At 53.3% G+C, this 16,352-nt stretch overlaps 1 protein-coding gene across 11 annotated transcripts in view; it reads left to right on the top strand.

The window, feature by feature from the left end:
* The window catches only part of WDR90 (WD repeat domain 90), a 33,875-nt gene that overhangs the window by 3,160 nt on the left and 14,363 nt on the right, over positions 1-16,352 (top strand). For 8 of the 11 annotated variants that reach the window (XR_010072194.1, XM_063343396.1, XM_063343397.1 and 5 more), the window contains 21 exons: positions 985-1,108; positions 1,906-1,973; positions 2,069-2,163; positions 2,990-3,220; positions 3,841-3,909; positions 4,564-4,674; positions 4,774-4,919; positions 5,214-5,271; positions 6,785-6,903; positions 7,097-7,258; positions 8,475-8,593; positions 9,757-9,873; positions 10,487-10,722; positions 11,124-11,263; positions 12,405-12,535; positions 13,947-14,077; positions 14,570-14,731; positions 14,993-15,121; positions 15,641-15,774; positions 15,872-15,909; positions 16,244-16,300. Coding sequence is in view for 10 of the 11 variants with exons in the window: in XM_063343396.1 (XP_063199466.1) it covers positions 985-1,108; positions 1,906-1,973; positions 2,069-2,163; positions 2,990-3,220; positions 3,841-3,909; positions 4,564-4,674; positions 4,774-4,919; positions 5,214-5,271; positions 6,785-6,903; positions 7,097-7,258; positions 8,475-8,593; positions 9,757-9,873; positions 10,487-10,722; positions 11,124-11,263; positions 12,405-12,535; positions 13,947-14,077; positions 14,570-14,731; positions 14,993-15,121; positions 15,641-15,774; positions 15,872-15,909; positions 16,244-16,300 (2,577 nt within the window). In the remaining variant the exon portion in view is untranslated. The remainder of the gene's footprint in view (positions 1-984; positions 1,109-1,905; positions 1,974-2,068; positions 2,164-2,989; positions 3,221-3,840; positions 3,910-4,563; positions 4,675-4,773; positions 4,920-5,213; positions 5,272-6,784; positions 6,904-7,096; positions 7,259-8,474; positions 8,594-9,756; positions 9,874-10,486; positions 10,723-11,123; positions 11,264-12,404; positions 12,536-13,946; positions 14,078-14,569; positions 14,732-14,992; positions 15,122-15,640; positions 15,775-15,871; positions 15,910-16,243; positions 16,301-16,352) is intronic. The other 3 variants (XM_063343391.1, XM_063343395.1, XM_063343393.1) reach the window with 2 other exon arrangements.

Here is a 16,352-nt window from a genome sequence, read left to right as displayed (position 1 = left end):
GGGATGAGGGGGAATGGTTTTACACTGCAAGAGGGGAGACTGAGATGAGATCTGAGGAAGAAATTCTTGGCTGTGAGGGTGGTGAGCCCCTGGCCCAGGTTGCCCAGAGAAGCTGTGGCTGCCCCATCCCTGAAGGTGTTCAAGGCCAGAAAGGGCAAAATACTCTCTGCCACGTTAAGTTTCTACGTGTGCTGGTGAATACAATCTCCCGACCTCTGGAGGAAATTGTCCTCTCATTTTCCAGCTGTAAAAGTGAACTGTAAGAGCAAGGGTTAAATATCTTACCAAGGTTAGAAAATATTTTTCTGGGGAAACAAAATAAAGGTGTTACTAAGCCTCGCTTCTCTGAGACCTGTGCTTTGATCTGCTGGAAGAGCCTGTGGGGGTTTTTTGTCTCAGAAATCTTCCAAGGTACTTTATTTTATCCACCAGCTCAGTGTGGCAGAGATGCTTTGGTCAAAACCTTTGTTTCTGCCTTTCTTTTTTTTTTTTGGGGCTGGAAATCTGCCCGTAGCAACTGGCCTGCTGGAAAGCATCAGTGAGGAGCAAGTTATGGCTGCTGCCTTCACATTCCTGAAACTTGTTATTTCGTAGAACCATAGAACGGTTTGGGGATGGTTTCTCGAGGACTTTCGTGCGGTGACGAACGCATGAAGGAAGGAAGAGAAGAAAAAGAATAAAGAGCCTTAACACAAATCACGTGAAACTGCTGAATCACTGAGTGGAAAACTAAGCGAATCTTGGGCTAGGGGGACTTACAATTCATTATCAAGAATTTATGCTCTTAGGTCTTTTTTGCAGGTTGTGGGATTCGGGAATATTCCTGTGCAAAGGTGTGTTAGTTTGTCGCAGGCCTCGGGGTTGTAATCTTTGCTTTTCAGGTGTTCTCAAAGAGGGAAGGCGTTTGTGCCCGGGTGATTTCAATCTGAAGCTCCATGGGCTTTGGAGAACTTGTTCACTTTATCTCCATCTCTCCGCTGCCAGGTGTGACCTTCTCCGAGGCCCGGCGAGCCGACCTGGCCTGCCGCGGGGTGGCTCCCATGCCACGGGAAATGGCTTTCCCCGTGCCCAGGGGACAGAAGTGGCACGACCTCTATGACTACATCAGGTACAGCTGCTCCCGAACCCGCCGCGGCTCGGAGACCTCCCCGTTCCCCTGGGAAAGGCAACTTAAGAAATGACGGATCCGGACAAACCCTGGGGACTTGAGTGGACATATTTTGGTCATCCCAACTCCAGCGTTTAGGTGTCATTAAGACATCTACCCTGGTCTAAGCTTAATTGCTGACTGTCATGGTTTAACCCAAGCCGGCTCGTCCCTCTTTGCTCCCAGAAGGGTAGGGAGAAGAGGAAGGAAAGGAGGGGAAAGGGAGAAGGGAAAAAACCCGTGGGTTGAGATAAAGACAGTTTAATAGAACAATAATAGAAAAGGAAAATAATAATAATAGTAAAAGAATATCCAAGAGAAAAGTCTCTCTCAGCACCTGATAAATTGGTGAATTGGCACCGTCCCGAGCAGCGATGGGGATACTCCCAGCCCTGGCTAACCCTGTTTATATATTAAGCATGACATCTGTGATATGGAATATTCCACTGGCCATTCCATCGGTCTGCTGATACTTGTTCTTCTCTTGCTGGGCTTGCTCCCGTGGCTGGCTTAGCCTGTGTCGGTCATAAGTTGCAGCTCATCGCAGTCATCAGCCTGAAGCGCGCGGCACCGAGCTAACTCCTGGAAAGGAATAGTGTCGGTCAGACCTGGGAGATGCTTTAGCATCCCTATATTTGGGAGAAGAGGGGGGAAAATGGGGGAATCTTACAGGAGACAGTGAAGAGGCTATTGTGTAAGTTACCACGTGGGATTCCTGGGTGCCCGATGACGTGGCCACTTCCTCTGGTTTTGCTCAGGTTCCCATCCGAGGGGTCCAAGCTGTCCTACGACTCCATCCAGAAGATTTGTCCTGGTCCTGCGGCAGGTGGGAAGGTTGGGGACAGCAGCCCCGGCTGTGCCGCCCTGTGTGGATGCCTTGGGTTTCCGAAAAACCCCAACCCTTCTCCTCATGTCACCCAGGTGGCCAAGTCTCAAAGGACCCCCAGCCGGTGACGCTCACCAAAGCAGTCCGTGACCGACTGTCCCTCATCCATCAGATAACCAGTCCCAAAGCTGTAAGTGCACCGTGGAGGAGGCTGCAGCTTCTTCCTTTCCGTCTCCTGTGGAGTTTTCCCCCATGTCTTGTCTTTGAGTGCCTTTATTTAGGACGTAGAAGCTGCTTGTTGTCATTTGCAGCTGATCCGGGCAGGTCAGACCCCTGGTCTGGGCACGGTCTGTTGACCCCGGCCCCGCAGTTAACGACTGGATGGTTCAGTCTGACACAGCACAGAGCAGAGACAAGACAAACGCCAAGTACCTCGTAATCTCCAGACATCTCTCCTCCCTGTCTCAGCTGAGGCAGCAAATAGTTGTGTCTTCAAATTACAGATAGGAAATGAGGGCTGGAGACTAAAGGACTTGCTGGGGTGCCCTCAGGGAGCAGAGCAGCGTGTGGAGGTCCCATTGCTGGGGCTGCGGGCAGCTGCCCTCACCCCTGGTTCCCTCTTCCCTGCTGGTGGTGATGCAGGAGCTGGTGCTCACCAGACAAGGTGGCGATGGGCTTCTGGAGAGGGACTGGGGGAAGCCATCCCTCTCACGCTGTGGAGAGGGAGAAAACGAGGAGCAGGACCACTTTGCTGTTCCTAACTGGGATGCACCGAGCTGGCTGGATCTCTCCTGGGGCTCTGTTTGCTGTCTGGAGGAGGTGAACTCTGCACGGACAACACTGGGGGCGTAGGGAAACTGGCTGGTACATGACCAAGCTACGTACCGACAGGGATGCTCTCCCTCCGCGTTGCTTCATCCTTGCGTGTGGCGCTGAGGAGTCACTCTGCCTTGTGTGGAGGGTGGAAGGCACCGGGAAGAAGGCTGATCTCTGTCTGAGGCTTTGCTCTTTCTTAGATGCCACGTCGGCGCCCTGTAATTACGAGAAGCATCCCTGAGGTTCACCTGACAGCCCCAGGGTCTCCGGCAGCCGTGCCTAGTGGGGACCAGGAGCTGGAGAAGACCCAGAGACCGCACAGCGCAGGGGACATTGGGCAGTCAGCGGCAGTCGGTGACGGTGGCATCCATGTGTACGCTCACCAGAGGAGCGAGCGAACCATCCGAGCCACCCACACCGGCTCAGAGGAGGTAGGTGAAGCCAGAGGAGGTGGGTGAAGCACAGAGGAGTCACAGCCACCTGAGGGTGGCTTTGGGACACTTACGGCTGATGTTTGTGAGCCCAGCAGAGGGAATGCGAGATTCAGGCTGGAATTTCTGTTAATCCTATGGAGTCCTTTTGCTGCTGTTAGTTTTTCTGATTAGCAGTTCTCCTTTCCATTGGTATCTTACTTGCCTTGAATGAGGGACCCTGTGTTTGAATGCGCTGACCTTAAGCCAATAATGTCTGATTACTAATTTGTCCAGAGCGTGTACCGCAAGGGCCCTGGACCAGGCGTGCCATCCGGCAGAGAGGAGAGCACAGCCCTTCCCGCAGCAGCCGCCACTCTCTGGGCATCGCCGCGGCGCTGGGAAAGGCTGGATGTAACCCCCCAGCCTGGGTGGGAGAGGTGCCGAACGCTGGGAAACCCCAGCTCCTCCTTCCAGATTTGACTTCTCCCACGTGAAATAATTCAGTACATCCCCTTAACGGGAGAGAAGGCAAAGGTGCTTTAGAGAGAAAGGAACAATGGGGATGGGGGGGTCCGTGGTCAGAGGACCTCAGTTCCTGCTCTAGGTGCGACGGTGCTGTCTGTTGGGCTTTTTTCCAGAGGCTTTTACCAGATCCCATCCTGAAGCTGAGAATGATTATTGGCTTTGGAGGCTGCAGCACCAAATGGGTCAGTAACTTGGACGGTTCGGGAAATTTACGTGTAATCACAGATTGATTTTTTTTTTTTTTTTTATTTTTTTTTTATTTTCGGAGGCGTTAAAGGCAGCTGAGTGCCACCCTCCCAGCACTTCTCGATGGGGAAAGTGAGTCTGAAGCAGATGGGCTTCTGTGTGTGCATGGGTCTTCTGCTATTACGATGGTGAATTAGAAATGATGTGGGCCTTTTATATCTCATGGCTTTTGCGTTTTAACACGTTAAAATTCGAGCCACTTTGTAGGAGTCTGGAGAGGAAGGGCTGTGTTTTAGATTGTTTCCATGGGGCGCTGTGCCTTGCAGGCACCCGGCTTGTGGTCTGTGTTAGGGTAAAGAAAGGGTCGTTTTGGTTCAGCCAGTTCAAGCATGAATTTCCATGTATCTGCTGTTCGTGTAGTAGAGATGATCGCTACGGTAAATCCACTGAATTAAGTAGGATGTTGTCTGGGCTCTTGGTTTTCCTTTGCGAGTTAGAAGAGTACTTGTACGGAAGAGCATCCTCTCACTTGCACACGTAGAGCAGATCTCCTGGTGAAGAACGCTGCAGGTCCAGCCTAGGACCTGTGGCCCCTCCGGAGGATCTGCAGCCCCATCTCGGGGGATCTCATTCCCGTCTCGGTCCTGCAGGCGCTGTGGACTCGGAACAACGCTGCGGTGGTTTACCCCTGCCACGCTGTTATAGTCACCCTGCAGATCCAGACCGGGGAGCAGAGGTTCTTCATTGGACACACGGATAAGGTGAGCGTAACTCCTTACACAACAACGCTGTCCTTGTACCCCGGGTGTATCCCCGGTCCCAGCTCTCCTCCGGAGCCTTGAACCCGACGCTTCCTGCAGGTGTCGGCGCTGGCCTTCAACGGGAACAGCACCTTGCTGGCTTCCGCGCAGGCTGGTCCCCTCAGTGTGGTGCGACTCTGGGACTTCCCGACGGGCACCTGCCTCTCCGTGTTTAAAACCCACGTCTGCTCCCTCTTGTCCCTGAGGTGGGTTTCAGCCTGGGTGCAGGGATGGGCGCAGGTGGGCTAAGCGTTGCAGCACGGCAGCTTTGTGCGTGATAAATCAGGGGTGAATTATAGCTCTCCTTCAGCCCCCCGCGTTTATCGCCGAGACCTGCTGGCAGCTGGCCCAGAAGAGCCGATACGCTGCCAGCTCCCTCCTGGGCTTATGCCTCGGGTCTTGCTCTCTCCCCATCCCCTGAACTTGTCTCCTTTTATTCCCCGTTGAGATGCACTTGGGGTAGAAGGAGCTGCATTTCACCAGGTGGCCTCTTCTTGCAGCTTCTCCTACAGCGGAGCCGTTCTGTGTGGCGTCGGAAAGGATGGGCATGGCAAAACGGTGAGAACTGAAACTCGGTGTTTGGAGTCTTCCCTGCCTTGCGAACAAGCAATGTGTGAGGTGGCTGTGCTCCAGATCACATAGTTATTTTGCAGACAAACCTCTGCTCTGGGCTTTCTTAGACAGGTTCTTCACTGTAGTCAGAGGGAGATCCCTTTCTCGTTAGCTGCTGAGAAAATACTTCCCTCCTACCCGCTGCCTGCGAGTGTTTGCATGCACGATCCTTGCCTGCAAGCAAACAAATCCTTTCGGAAGCAGCCCGAGAGACCTGCTCGGGTTGAGCTTTGGGGATGTTTCTTGTCCCTGCTGGAGTGGTGAAGGCGGCGGTGTGATTCTGCCTGCACCCTGTGGGGATCGCCGCAGGCTCGCGCACGGCGATGTCACCCGCCTCCGCAGCCGTTCCGGCCCACCGTGCTGCGGGTGACACGTGTTTGTGTGGTATTTCGAGTTGGAAGGCTTGCAAGCATGTAGCGGAGGAACCAGAATTGAAATGGGAGGCGCAGCACTGACTAGAGCCCAAAAAAACCCTTTTTTAATAGCATTTAGGGCATGATGCGAGGTTTAATCTTTCAGTTCTGAGCATCTCGGGCAACGCTGCTGGAAGGGAGTGAAGCTGCCACCCACTGATGTAGCTGGGGGATGACGCACATCCCACGTGTAACAGTCAAAAATAAAATTGTTTCATGGGACGGGGGGTTTTGCTTTATCGGGGGAACTGTTTTCATCCCCTGCTCCCTTATTGACAACCCCCAGCAATTAGCTGTGCCGTTGCTGAGTACTGCCTGCAGGGAAAAAACAAACAGCGCTCTGGTTTTTTGCCTAGTTTTCAGTGGTCCGTGATCTGGGTGGGAGCTGGTGAGCTGGAACTGGGATCAATAAGGCAAAAATAGGATTGGAGAAGGATGGGGTGCTGGGGGGCTGGCTCGGAATGCCGCTCCCAGGGCGATGGGACCTCCAAGGTGATGCTGGGTCTGTTTTTAACGCTGTTCTGAAATGCAGAGGAACAAATTACCCGTGTTCCTTCACCCACCTCCTCCTTTACTTTTGGGGAAAGGGTTGGACTCTCGTGCCCCTCGTGATCATCACGAGCGGCATCAAAGTGCTGCAAGAGCCGGTGCAGCCAGACACGTGCAACCTCCAGCTCTCGGGGACTGGAGTACAGCTCTTCTGTCTTGGCAGACAGAGTTCCCACTCCTCTGTGGATTTTCTTTCCAAGTCTCAGCCCTGTTGCCAGGCAGCCCTGGGATTTAGAACCTATAATGACAGATGCCAGACAAGTATACTGCTATTAAGCTTTGCAAAGCTGTTGGACTGTCCTAAACCCTCTGTGCGAGAGGGTTGGTTGTTTTTTGGTTGTTTTTTGTTTTTTTTTTCAATTCTGTTATCAATACTTTGTGCCCAGCTCCGGAGCAGGCTCCCGGATGTGCAGCTGGTCACAGCTGTGATGAAAAGCTCTTTTGCTGCCAAGATTTCCACGTTTGAGCAGCTCTGCCATCGTGTCTTCTTGTTTCAGCTGGTGGTGGTGTGGAACGCTGCTCAGGTGACCCGTGGTGGAGAGGTGGCCGTGCTGGCCAAAGCGCACACGGATGTGGACATCCAGGCCTTAAAGATTGCCTTTTTTGATGATACCAGGTAGCGTGCAAAGAAAATAAATCAAAAACATTGGTTCTGGCATGGCTGAGGGGGGAATCGTGGTGCTGCAGCCATCTGGTTGCCATGCCTGTTCTCAGTCCTCGCTGTCAGGCGGTGGCCCTTGGGCCACTGACCTTTCAGCAGGGGCTTGGAGGGTCCTGCCCTGGTCCTCACGCAGTCTCTCCCGGGGCAGGATGGTGTCGTGCGGCCGGGACAACATCAGGCTGTGGCGAGTGCGGAGCGGAGCACTGCGCTCGTGTCCCATCAATCTGGGCGAGTACCATTCCCTGGAGTTCACCGACCTGGCCTTCGAGGAGGGGCACGCAGCCGAGCGGGAGCCAGAGGACCGCATGCTGTAAGGGGCTCCACCGTCACCCATCCGTGGGGCAGCCTGCCGGGAGGGAGCTCTGTCGCTCTTGGCTGCCTTAACATCCTCCTTTCCCCCTCCTCTGCAGGAGCATGGCATCTTGCTTGGGTTTTCCCTGCAAAATACACGTGCCTCCAGGAGCTGGGAGAAGCTCTCCCGTCCTCAGCACGCTTCGCTTCCCAAAAGAGATTTGCCTGCTTGCAGAGTAGACCAAGAAATGGGTCTTTCCTCTTGCCACACTGATGTTTTGCCCTATTTAGTGATTCTCTCCCCATCCTGAAGCTTGTGGTGGTTAGCTTTCTGTTGGCAGCAGGAGGAGTCTGGTACATAAGGACACGGAGCTGTTGGAGCAGGGCCAGAGGAGGCCCCGGAGATGCTGGGAGGGCTGGAGCCCCTCTGCTGTGAGGACAGGCTGAGAGAGCTGGGGGGGTTCAGCCTGGAGAAGAGAAGGCTCCGGGGAGACCTTGGAGCCCCTTCCAGTCCCTAAAGGGGCTCCAGGAAAGCTGGGGAGGGACTCTGGATCAGGGAGGGCAGCCATGGGACGAGGGGGAACGGTTTTACGCTGCAAGAGGGGAGATTGAGATGAGATCTGAGGAAGAAATTCTTTGCTGTGAGGGTGGTGAGCCCCTGTCCCAGGTTGCCCAGAGAAGCTGTGGCTGCCCCATCCCTGGAGGTGTTCAAGGGCAGGTTGGACAGGGCTTGGAGCAACCTGGTGTGGTGGGAGGTGTCCCTGCCCAGGGCAGGGGGTGGCACTGGGTGGTCTTCAAGGTCCCTTCCAACCCAAACCATTCTGTGATGCTCTTGCATATAGACACATGCTTTTTTTGTTATTTTATTTTAATCATCAAAGCCAGACCTTTGTTGCTACCACATACTGGTCCATAAAAGCGGAGCTGTCGGCTCAGCTGGCCCTGCCTTCCCCAGGGCTGCGTGTCCTGTGGCAGAGAGAGATTTCTTTCTGAAGTCTATGCCGAGCTTTTAGCTCTTTTGCTAAATAATGTTTCATAGGGACGAGAAATAAAACAGGAAGCTCTGACTTGGTTGTAGATCTGTAGGGTGGCAAGGTGCCCTTGGCCACCTCGGTACCGCGAAGCAGAATTGCTTTCCATCGGGCAAAGAGTTTTAACAGATAAACCAAGGTGGGTTTTTACTAAACCACGCCGGCACAGCTCCTCTTCACCCTGGGGTCTGTCTCCTTTAACAGCTTCGTCTGCAGCAAGAGCGGCCACGTCCTGGAGGTGGATTACAAGAACGTCTGCGTGAGGACTGTGCGGCGGCTGCTGCCCGCCGAGTCCCGGGGCTGCCAGCGGCAGGACAAGGCAGGTAGGAGGATCTGCAGGCAGGGAGGAGGGCGCCAGCCAGCACCCCAACCATCCTCGGGGTCCCAAATGAATTCAAACAAATCCCTGGTTAAACCAAACCAGCTCTTTACCTACTGCTAAGGATTATTTTGGGTTGATTAGATAGATCATTGCTAGCTATTTGCCTTTTAAGTGCCGCAAATAATCTTCCTCGGTGCGACAAAGTATCGTTTTAAGAAAGGAATTTTAGCATTTTGAACGCTGATTGCACTTTCAGCGAAACACTACTTTTAGAAACATGAAACAAGGTCTTAATTTGCTGATGGGAATCTTAATGTAGAGATGGAAAAAGAGCTCAGCAGACCAACGAAAAAAGATGAATTTGGGGATTTTTTTTTCGTTATTCAGCCTGTGCAGAGTGTTTGGGAAATCTTTCTTGCTGTATACTAAGTAGTACAGCTTTCAGCTCTTCCATTAATTTTAACAGCGGGAAGAATTCACTTTCAAGTGTGATTGCTCTGATATCTTAAAATTTAGTGCATAGTTTGCTTTGGCCAAATTGAGCTAATTAATCCCAAGCATGCCCCTTTGGGAGGGAGGTATGTAGCTCCGGTTCTCACTTCATGGGAGAGAAAATGCCCAAGAGGAGGTGAATCGATGTCCTTGGGTGTCCTCCTGGTAGCAGTGCTGGCTCCTGCCAGTGCTTTGGCTTTACACCTGAATCAAAAAAAAAAATCCCAGTTTCTGTAGATGTGTATTCTTTCTCTCTTCTCACTATGCTGCAGAGAGGATTTGAGACAGGGAAATAAAAAGGTTTTGTATCTCGGGCAGTTAAGCTAGGAGATCCCTTGCCACAAGATCCTGTTAAGTCGAAAGTATGGCAGGCTTTAAAAAGCGGCAAGAATTTTCTGTGCCTGGCGAGAGTAAGCGGAGTCGCACGATGGTGAAGAGGGGTGCTGGAAAGGGACGGGGGCTGAGCGTGTTTGGAGTCCTGGGAAGGGCGAGCTGAGACTCCTCAGCCGACGCTGGCAGTCGCCGTGGGCTTCCTGGCATCATCTTCTCGAGACTTCAGCCGCTGGTTGAACCCAAGAGACTCAGATCTTGGGTGGGGGAACCCTCAGTTTGCGTGTTTTTGGTTTTTTTTGTTTCAAGTGTACAAAGTAGTGTTGGTTTTTGGGTTTTCAGGCCCCGGGATCGCTATAAACAGTATTAGCTTCTCTTCAACCTTCTGCGCCACGGGTTCAGAAGATGGCTACCTGCGGCTGTGGCCACTGGACTTCTCGGCTGTTGTCTTAGAGGCGGGTGAGTAGAGCTGGGACGGGTGCTTCTGAGCCCCACCTCTCCATCAGCCTGCCGCTGTGAAGCCAAAGCTCCACTGCCACGTCTCCTAAAGCAATTCATAGAATCATAGAATGGTTCGGGTTAGAAGGGACCTTAAAGATCATCTAGTTCCAACCCCCCTGCCCTGGGGAGGCATGATTGCCCAAGGGCACACATGAATGAGGGCATCTTTTATGCCTGCTGTCCCTAGGAGTGGCTGGCTTGGAAGTCTTTTACTTCAACAACAATTATTCATGTTCATTCTTGTAACTTGCAGGAGAAAGGCAGGATCAGGTGGGTGAGAGCGGGCGCTCCGTCTCGATTTCTGTGCTCTTCTATCTGTGAAAAATTAGGGGAGAAGTCGAGCAGTTCACTATTTTTTGAAACAACCACCGTAGCAGCAGAGCCCGGGGACTTCTAGAAAGGGCTGAGACTAATTTGTCACTAAACTCAAACCTTGCAAGCATTCAGTCGTGTGGGATGTTTGTACCTGTGTGCGTTGCTTTCCCAAATGCGGATCTGGTTCGGTAGCTGTGCTCCAGCTGCTGCTGCTCCTTTTCCAGGGGGCTTTGCTGACTCGGGTGTCTTTCCCCAGAGCACGAGGCTCCGGTGAGTTCTGTCTGCATCAGCCCGGACAGCCGCAAAGTCTTGTGCACGACGGCTGCCGGGAATGTGGGTTACCTGGATATCCAGTCCCAGGGCTATAACACCCTCATGCGCTCTCACGAGGACTCCGTTCTGGCGTTCTCGGTGGAGGGGATTTGGAAGCAGATGGCAACGGTGTCTCAGGACAACACCATCCGAGTCTGGGACCTGGCCTCCATGCAGCAGGTAGGTGAGACGAGGGTCGACAGGTGTCTCACACTTTATTAATAGTCTCCCTGGTCTCTATTTGGTCTAGTTACCAACACTCCACACTTCAGGAGCCCTTAAATGTCCTCCCTGGAGCACGGGTGGGGGGTACCATGGGCAAGAAATCCTTTGGAATTGTGGAGTTCTGAGAGTTTTAGCTTAATGCGTGATTTGGCCTTAGCTTCTTTTCCTCTGCCTTTTGAATATTGCTTTTAACACAAAACATAATACCCAATTCCCGGGCTTTAGATCCACTCAGGCACGCTCAGATTTCTGTTGTGAGACCCACGGGGGAGGTCAGAGGCTGTTTGGTTGTTCGATGTGGCTGCCAGGTAGGGCTTTATCCAGCTTTGTGCCTGCGGTGTGTCTCTTCCCCGCAGCTGTACGACTTTACGGCCGCAGATGAAATGCCATGTGCTGTGGCCTTTCACCCTACCCAGCGCGTCCTGGCCTGTGGCTTCGACAGCGGGATGGTGCGGACCTTCAGCTTGGCTGCCTCCAATCTGCTGGTGGAGCACAAGTAAGTGCTTGCAGTGGGAGCTGCACCAGTGGATGTATGGGTCTAACTGGGGCTGTCCTGGCAAGGAACCATATCCTGGCTTGTAGTGTGGCCAGCAGGACCGGGGCAGTGATCCCCCTGTACTGGGCACTGGGGAGGCCCCACCTCGAATGCTGTGTCCAGTTTTGGGCCCTCAAGCCATGAAAGACATTGAGGGGCTGGAGCGTATCCAGAGAAGGGCAACGGAGCTGGTGAGGGGTCTGGAGCACAAGTCCTGTGAGGAGCTGCTGAGGGAGCTGGGAGTGTTCAGCCTGGAGAAGAGGAGGCTGAGGGGAGACCTTCTCGCTCTCTACAGCTCCCTGAAAGGAGCGGGTAGCCAGGGAGGGTCGCTCTCTTCTCCCAAGGAACAGGCCATGGGACAAGAGGAAATGGCCTCAAGTTGCCCCAGGGGAGGTTTAGGATGGATTTTAGGAAAAACTGCTTCACCGAAAGGGTTGTCAAGTATTGGAACAGGCTGCCCAGGGCAGTGGTGGAGTCACCATCCCTGGGGATATTTAAAAGCCGGGCAGACGTGGTGCTGAGGGACAAGGGTTAGTGGTGGGTTTGGCAGCGTTGGGTTGATGGTTGGACTCGATGATCTTAAAAGTCCCTTCCAACCCAGACAATTCTATGATTCTGTGATAATCATGGAGGTGGGAAAAGGGCTTTTCTGTAGCTTGACAACCCTCACATCCCAGCTGAGTGGTTTTCAGGCAGTGACAGCCTGCTGTGCCAAGGCTCTGGTGGTAAAAGTCCAACCTGCGAAGGCTGTGAGGGCTTTCTTTATGACTTCCCGGTGGACAGTTGGCCAACAGTAGGGAAGAGCTTGTCCTAGAGAGCAGCTGAACAGGGAGCCCTTGGGAACCTTGGCATGGGAAGCGGAGGATGCTCCAAAGGGAGAGAGAGCATGTCCCACCTGGGGACAGCTGTATTGCTGCGCTTGCTGCTCAGTTTTCCAAAAAGTTGGAGTGTTGATTGTCCTTGGAGCTGCAGGTGTGAGCATGGCAAGGTCCTCTGCCTGCCCCCGATTATTTTGCTCTGCTGGGTTCCTCACGTTGCTCCTGTTTTATGGGGTTTTATGTTTGTTCTCGTCTCCTTTTTCATGTTTTCTGCCTTCTTTCAGGCAGCACCGCACTGTGATCACTGGACTGACCTTCTCTCCAGATGGTAATTTCATGTTCAGCTGCTGTTTGCAGGGAACTCTGGCTCTTTACAGCTGTATGGCTCAGAAAAGCCACGTCCTGAGGGTCCTGGGTAAGATTTTGGGGTTCTGGGTTCTTTTTTGTGTTTTTTTTTTATTAGCACAGACATCCTAGCACCAAAGCCAAACCAAACTCAGCCTGCTCGGAGAGGTATTTTCTGGGGAACCATCTGAGCTGTGTCATTTGTGTTTATACCGTCTGTGTGAGCAAACCCTGGTGACTGCCAACCCTTCCCTACCCGTCCTGCTTCAAACGCTCTCAGATTCCTCCGTGTTTTGATTTGGTGAACAGGCTGGAATGGCAGAGACCTGCCCTCGGAGCTGCAGGTGTGAGCACGGTGGGGTCCTCTGCCTGCCCCTGATTATTTTGCTCTGCTGGGTTCCTCTTGGGTTGCCCTTGCAGGTCTCTGGGTTCAATGGTGCATTGCCTAGAAGCAACGCAAGTGTAGAGTCTTCCTATTTATTCATGCCCAAGCCCCGAGTCTTTCCATTTTGTGGATGTGCAGTTTAATTTGTTTAAACTGGATCGTTTCCCTAATCGTGCCTGCAGCAGAGCTGCGCAAAGAGCCGTGCTAGTGAACGGAGAAGGTGGAGACCTGCAGGCAGGGGAAGCAGTGCAAGGGCAAAGCGGTTTTGAAACATTAATGTCATCTTTAATGTATGCCTTTGAAATGAGCTCTGGCAGCACAAGCTTGGGCAGGGAAAGGGAGCTCCGTTATGCAATATTGTACAAAGAGAAGGATCTTGCCCCAAGAAACGTGCAGTTGAAGTAGGTGGAGAAGAAATAGGGGCTCGGAGAGATCGTGGAATTTGTCTAAAATCACCCAAGTTTTGGTGTCAGTGCTGCAGCTGGACTTTCACATTTTGACTCGGCTCTGAACCCGTGTTCTCTGCCTGGCTGTGTTCCAGGGACAGAACAGTGGCATTTGGGTAGTGGAATAAACGCAGAGAATTGCTGTGATTTCTGTGATGTTTAGACCTTTGGGTCTATCTGCCCACCGGCCTGACATCAGCATGGTGGGGTTTGGTGCTGACTTTGTTCTGCGCAGGGTTCAGACACCAAGGCTGCAGCTGAGATCTCGCATCCGTAGCTTCTTCTCACAGCTTCTTGTAACGTTAAAAAATAAACACTAAAATCAATTTTATTCCCTTGTCTTTGTCCTGCTCTCCTTGAAAACACCGCACGTTCGGTCAAGAGACGAGACGTCTATCTAGACCTTGTCTTTGAGGTGGTTCACTGCACGCTTTGGCTGTTGCAGATCAAATTTGTAGCATCTTCTACAACAGAGGTTGCTTCTTTCTCAGGCTGAGAAAGTTCTTTCTCAGTTCTTTCTCAGTTAACCCAGGGCTGATTCAGAGGCAGGAGACGCTGCAGCTACCGGTCAGCAGCAGCATCGCAGAGTGAGGTGGCTGCAGCACGGGCTTTGCTCCTCTCTTCACTCTCTCTTTTGCTCTGATCCTCAGGTAACGTGGTGGCCCGGGATGCTGGGAGCGGTCCGGATGCCTTGGTGGTGAGCGGGGACAGCCGTCTCCTGGCCTTCGTGGGTCCCTCCAAGTACGTTGTGACGGTGATGGAGGCCTGCTCTTTAGATGAGGTACCCAGCGGGCTCCCCTCGTTCCTGGGGGAGGGTGCGGAGGGGAGCACATGCCACAGGGGAAATTCCCACAGACTCCATCAGATGAGACAGATCCAGGGCCTTGGGCACCAGCACTGCTGGAGAGGGCCCTGCCCTGCACAGCAAACGCTTGCTCAGGGTGCTTACAATGACGTTTGTTTTCCATTCTGCGAGATGGAAACAATAAAGTCGAGGTTTCTTCGTCTCCGGTCACCTCTAGAAAGATAATTTGGAGAACTCTTGTGTAGACCATCAGCTCCAGCTCCTTTTTGTGAGCCGCTCTCCTGGGCAGTAGGGACATTGCCTGGACCCTGCAGCCCCCCAAACCCTTCCTTCCTCTCAGTGGGAAGGGAAAGGTCTGGCGGGGGGTGGGGGGCTGTGAACCTCATGTTAGGAGAGCCACGAGAGCAATCCTCGAGCTTCTGCGGTATTTGCTCCAGGACGTTCGTTGAGTAGCTCCTTGTTTCGCAGCTGCTGAGGGTGGACATCAGCATCCTCGATTTGAACAGCACGGCCTTGGACTCGGCAGTGAGGGTCTGCTTTGCCTCGGCGCCTCGAGGCGAGCTGCTGGTGTCCACTTCTTCCAATAAAATCCTCGTGCTTGATGCAAAAACGGGACGGCTGGTGCGAGAGGTAGGACACTACGAAATTCGTGCACTGAGGTCTCGTGTCATGTGGGGCTTTGGCACTTCATGTCACTGTGGGAGGCTAAAGGAGAGACGAGCTCATCCTGGAGTTCACAGGCTTCAAGGAAAGATGGGTGGCAAGCGTGTAGCTATCCTGGTGTGGTTGTCCTTGTTTTCTGTGCTGTCACACTCCTGTGCTCTTGCTGAAGCATAAGTAAGGATATGAAGTGGCTCAGTTAACGCTCCTGGTGCTGTTTCTTGTCCTCAGGTGTCTCCCGTGCACAAGCTGTCCTGTTCTTCCTTGGCGCTGAGCAAGGATGGCAGGTACCTGCTCACTGCCGGCGACAAAGTTATCAAAGTGTGGGACTATCGGATGCGCTTCGCTGTCAACTTCCAGGTACCGCCCACAAAGGGGAGGGAAGGGGGTTGGGATTGCATTTCTGAATCCCTGGAGAAGAAAGCAGCAAATACCCTCTGTGTGACTTGGCCCGGTGTCCCCAGTCCCAGTTTGCCCAGCAGCCCTATTCCCATGTTGTAATAATGCCCGCCACCGAGCACGGGCTGGGGCTGCCAAAGTGAGACCCTCTGCGAAGGAGAGAGGTGAGTGTTCCCTCTGTGCTAGGGACAGAGCCACCCGGAAAAGAAAATGGCTTACCCGGGGTTTCAGGGGTATTGAGAGCTAGGATAAAACCTTGGGGGTTTTCAGCTTCTGCTTGTTTCTTCACACCAGTGCGTTGAAGGTCAGCCCCAGGTTGATCAGCCCAAGGTCTGAGCGCTGTAGGTGTGATGCTGGCCTCTGAGGGGATCTTCTGCCGAGCAGAGCAGACACTGGCTACGCGGGGCAGGGAGTGGAGTAACCACCATCCTGTTAGAAGAGGCGAGGTGATGGAGAAGTTCAAGGCGTGCTCTTTTCCAGGTGTACATCGGGCACTCGGAGCCAGTGCGCCAGGTGGCCTTCACCCCAGACCAACGGCACGTCATCAGCGTTGGAGATGCCATCTTCCTCTGGGATTTCCTGGCTCTGCCTGCGGAGAGGTCACCCCGAGCCGAGTAAGCGCACCGTGCCGGGCAGTGCCTTCCCCTGCCGCGCGTTGCCTCCCCTGCCCCATCCCCTCGGGGTGTAACGCCGGTCCCTTTGCCTTTCCAGGGCTCCTTCCTCCGAGTCCGCTCTGCTGCCGGGAGCAGGTGAGTTTGCCTCCTCGCGTGAGTTGAGCTGGCCGGCAGGTTGGCTGTTCACGGCAGGGGGTAAGCGTTGGGGGTTTTTGGTTCCTTCCCTCAGCGGGGCAGATAGCAAGGGGGCTAACCAGTTAATTAACCCCAAAGGACAGTCTTCAATTAACTAGCACCTCTCAGTGAGAGTCTGCCAAGGAGGGGATGTTCTGAGCAGAGCCGCTCTGGGTTTTTTGGCAGGTCTTTCAGCTCCTGCCTTCTGTCTTTCCCTGCCTCCATCTCTTCTGTCTTCTTTTTCCCTGCCCTCACTGTCCCTCTCTCTCTCTGTCTGTCCCTCCCTTTCTTGAAGGGCAGAGGAGAAGTGGCTTCTCCTGTGTTGGAAGAAGCTGGAGAAATGACCTTGGAGGTAACACCATCGATCAACTCAGGAGGATGCGAGGATCTAAGGGATGAAGGAA

The sequence above is a fragment of the Chroicocephalus ridibundus genome, chromosome 8, assembly GCF_963924245.1.
Source record: "Chroicocephalus ridibundus chromosome 8, bChrRid1.1, whole genome shotgun sequence".
Classification (NCBI taxonomy): domain Eukaryota; kingdom Metazoa; phylum Chordata; class Aves; order Charadriiformes; family Laridae; genus Chroicocephalus; species Chroicocephalus ridibundus.
This window is presented reverse-complemented; position numbering and strand designations above follow the sequence as displayed.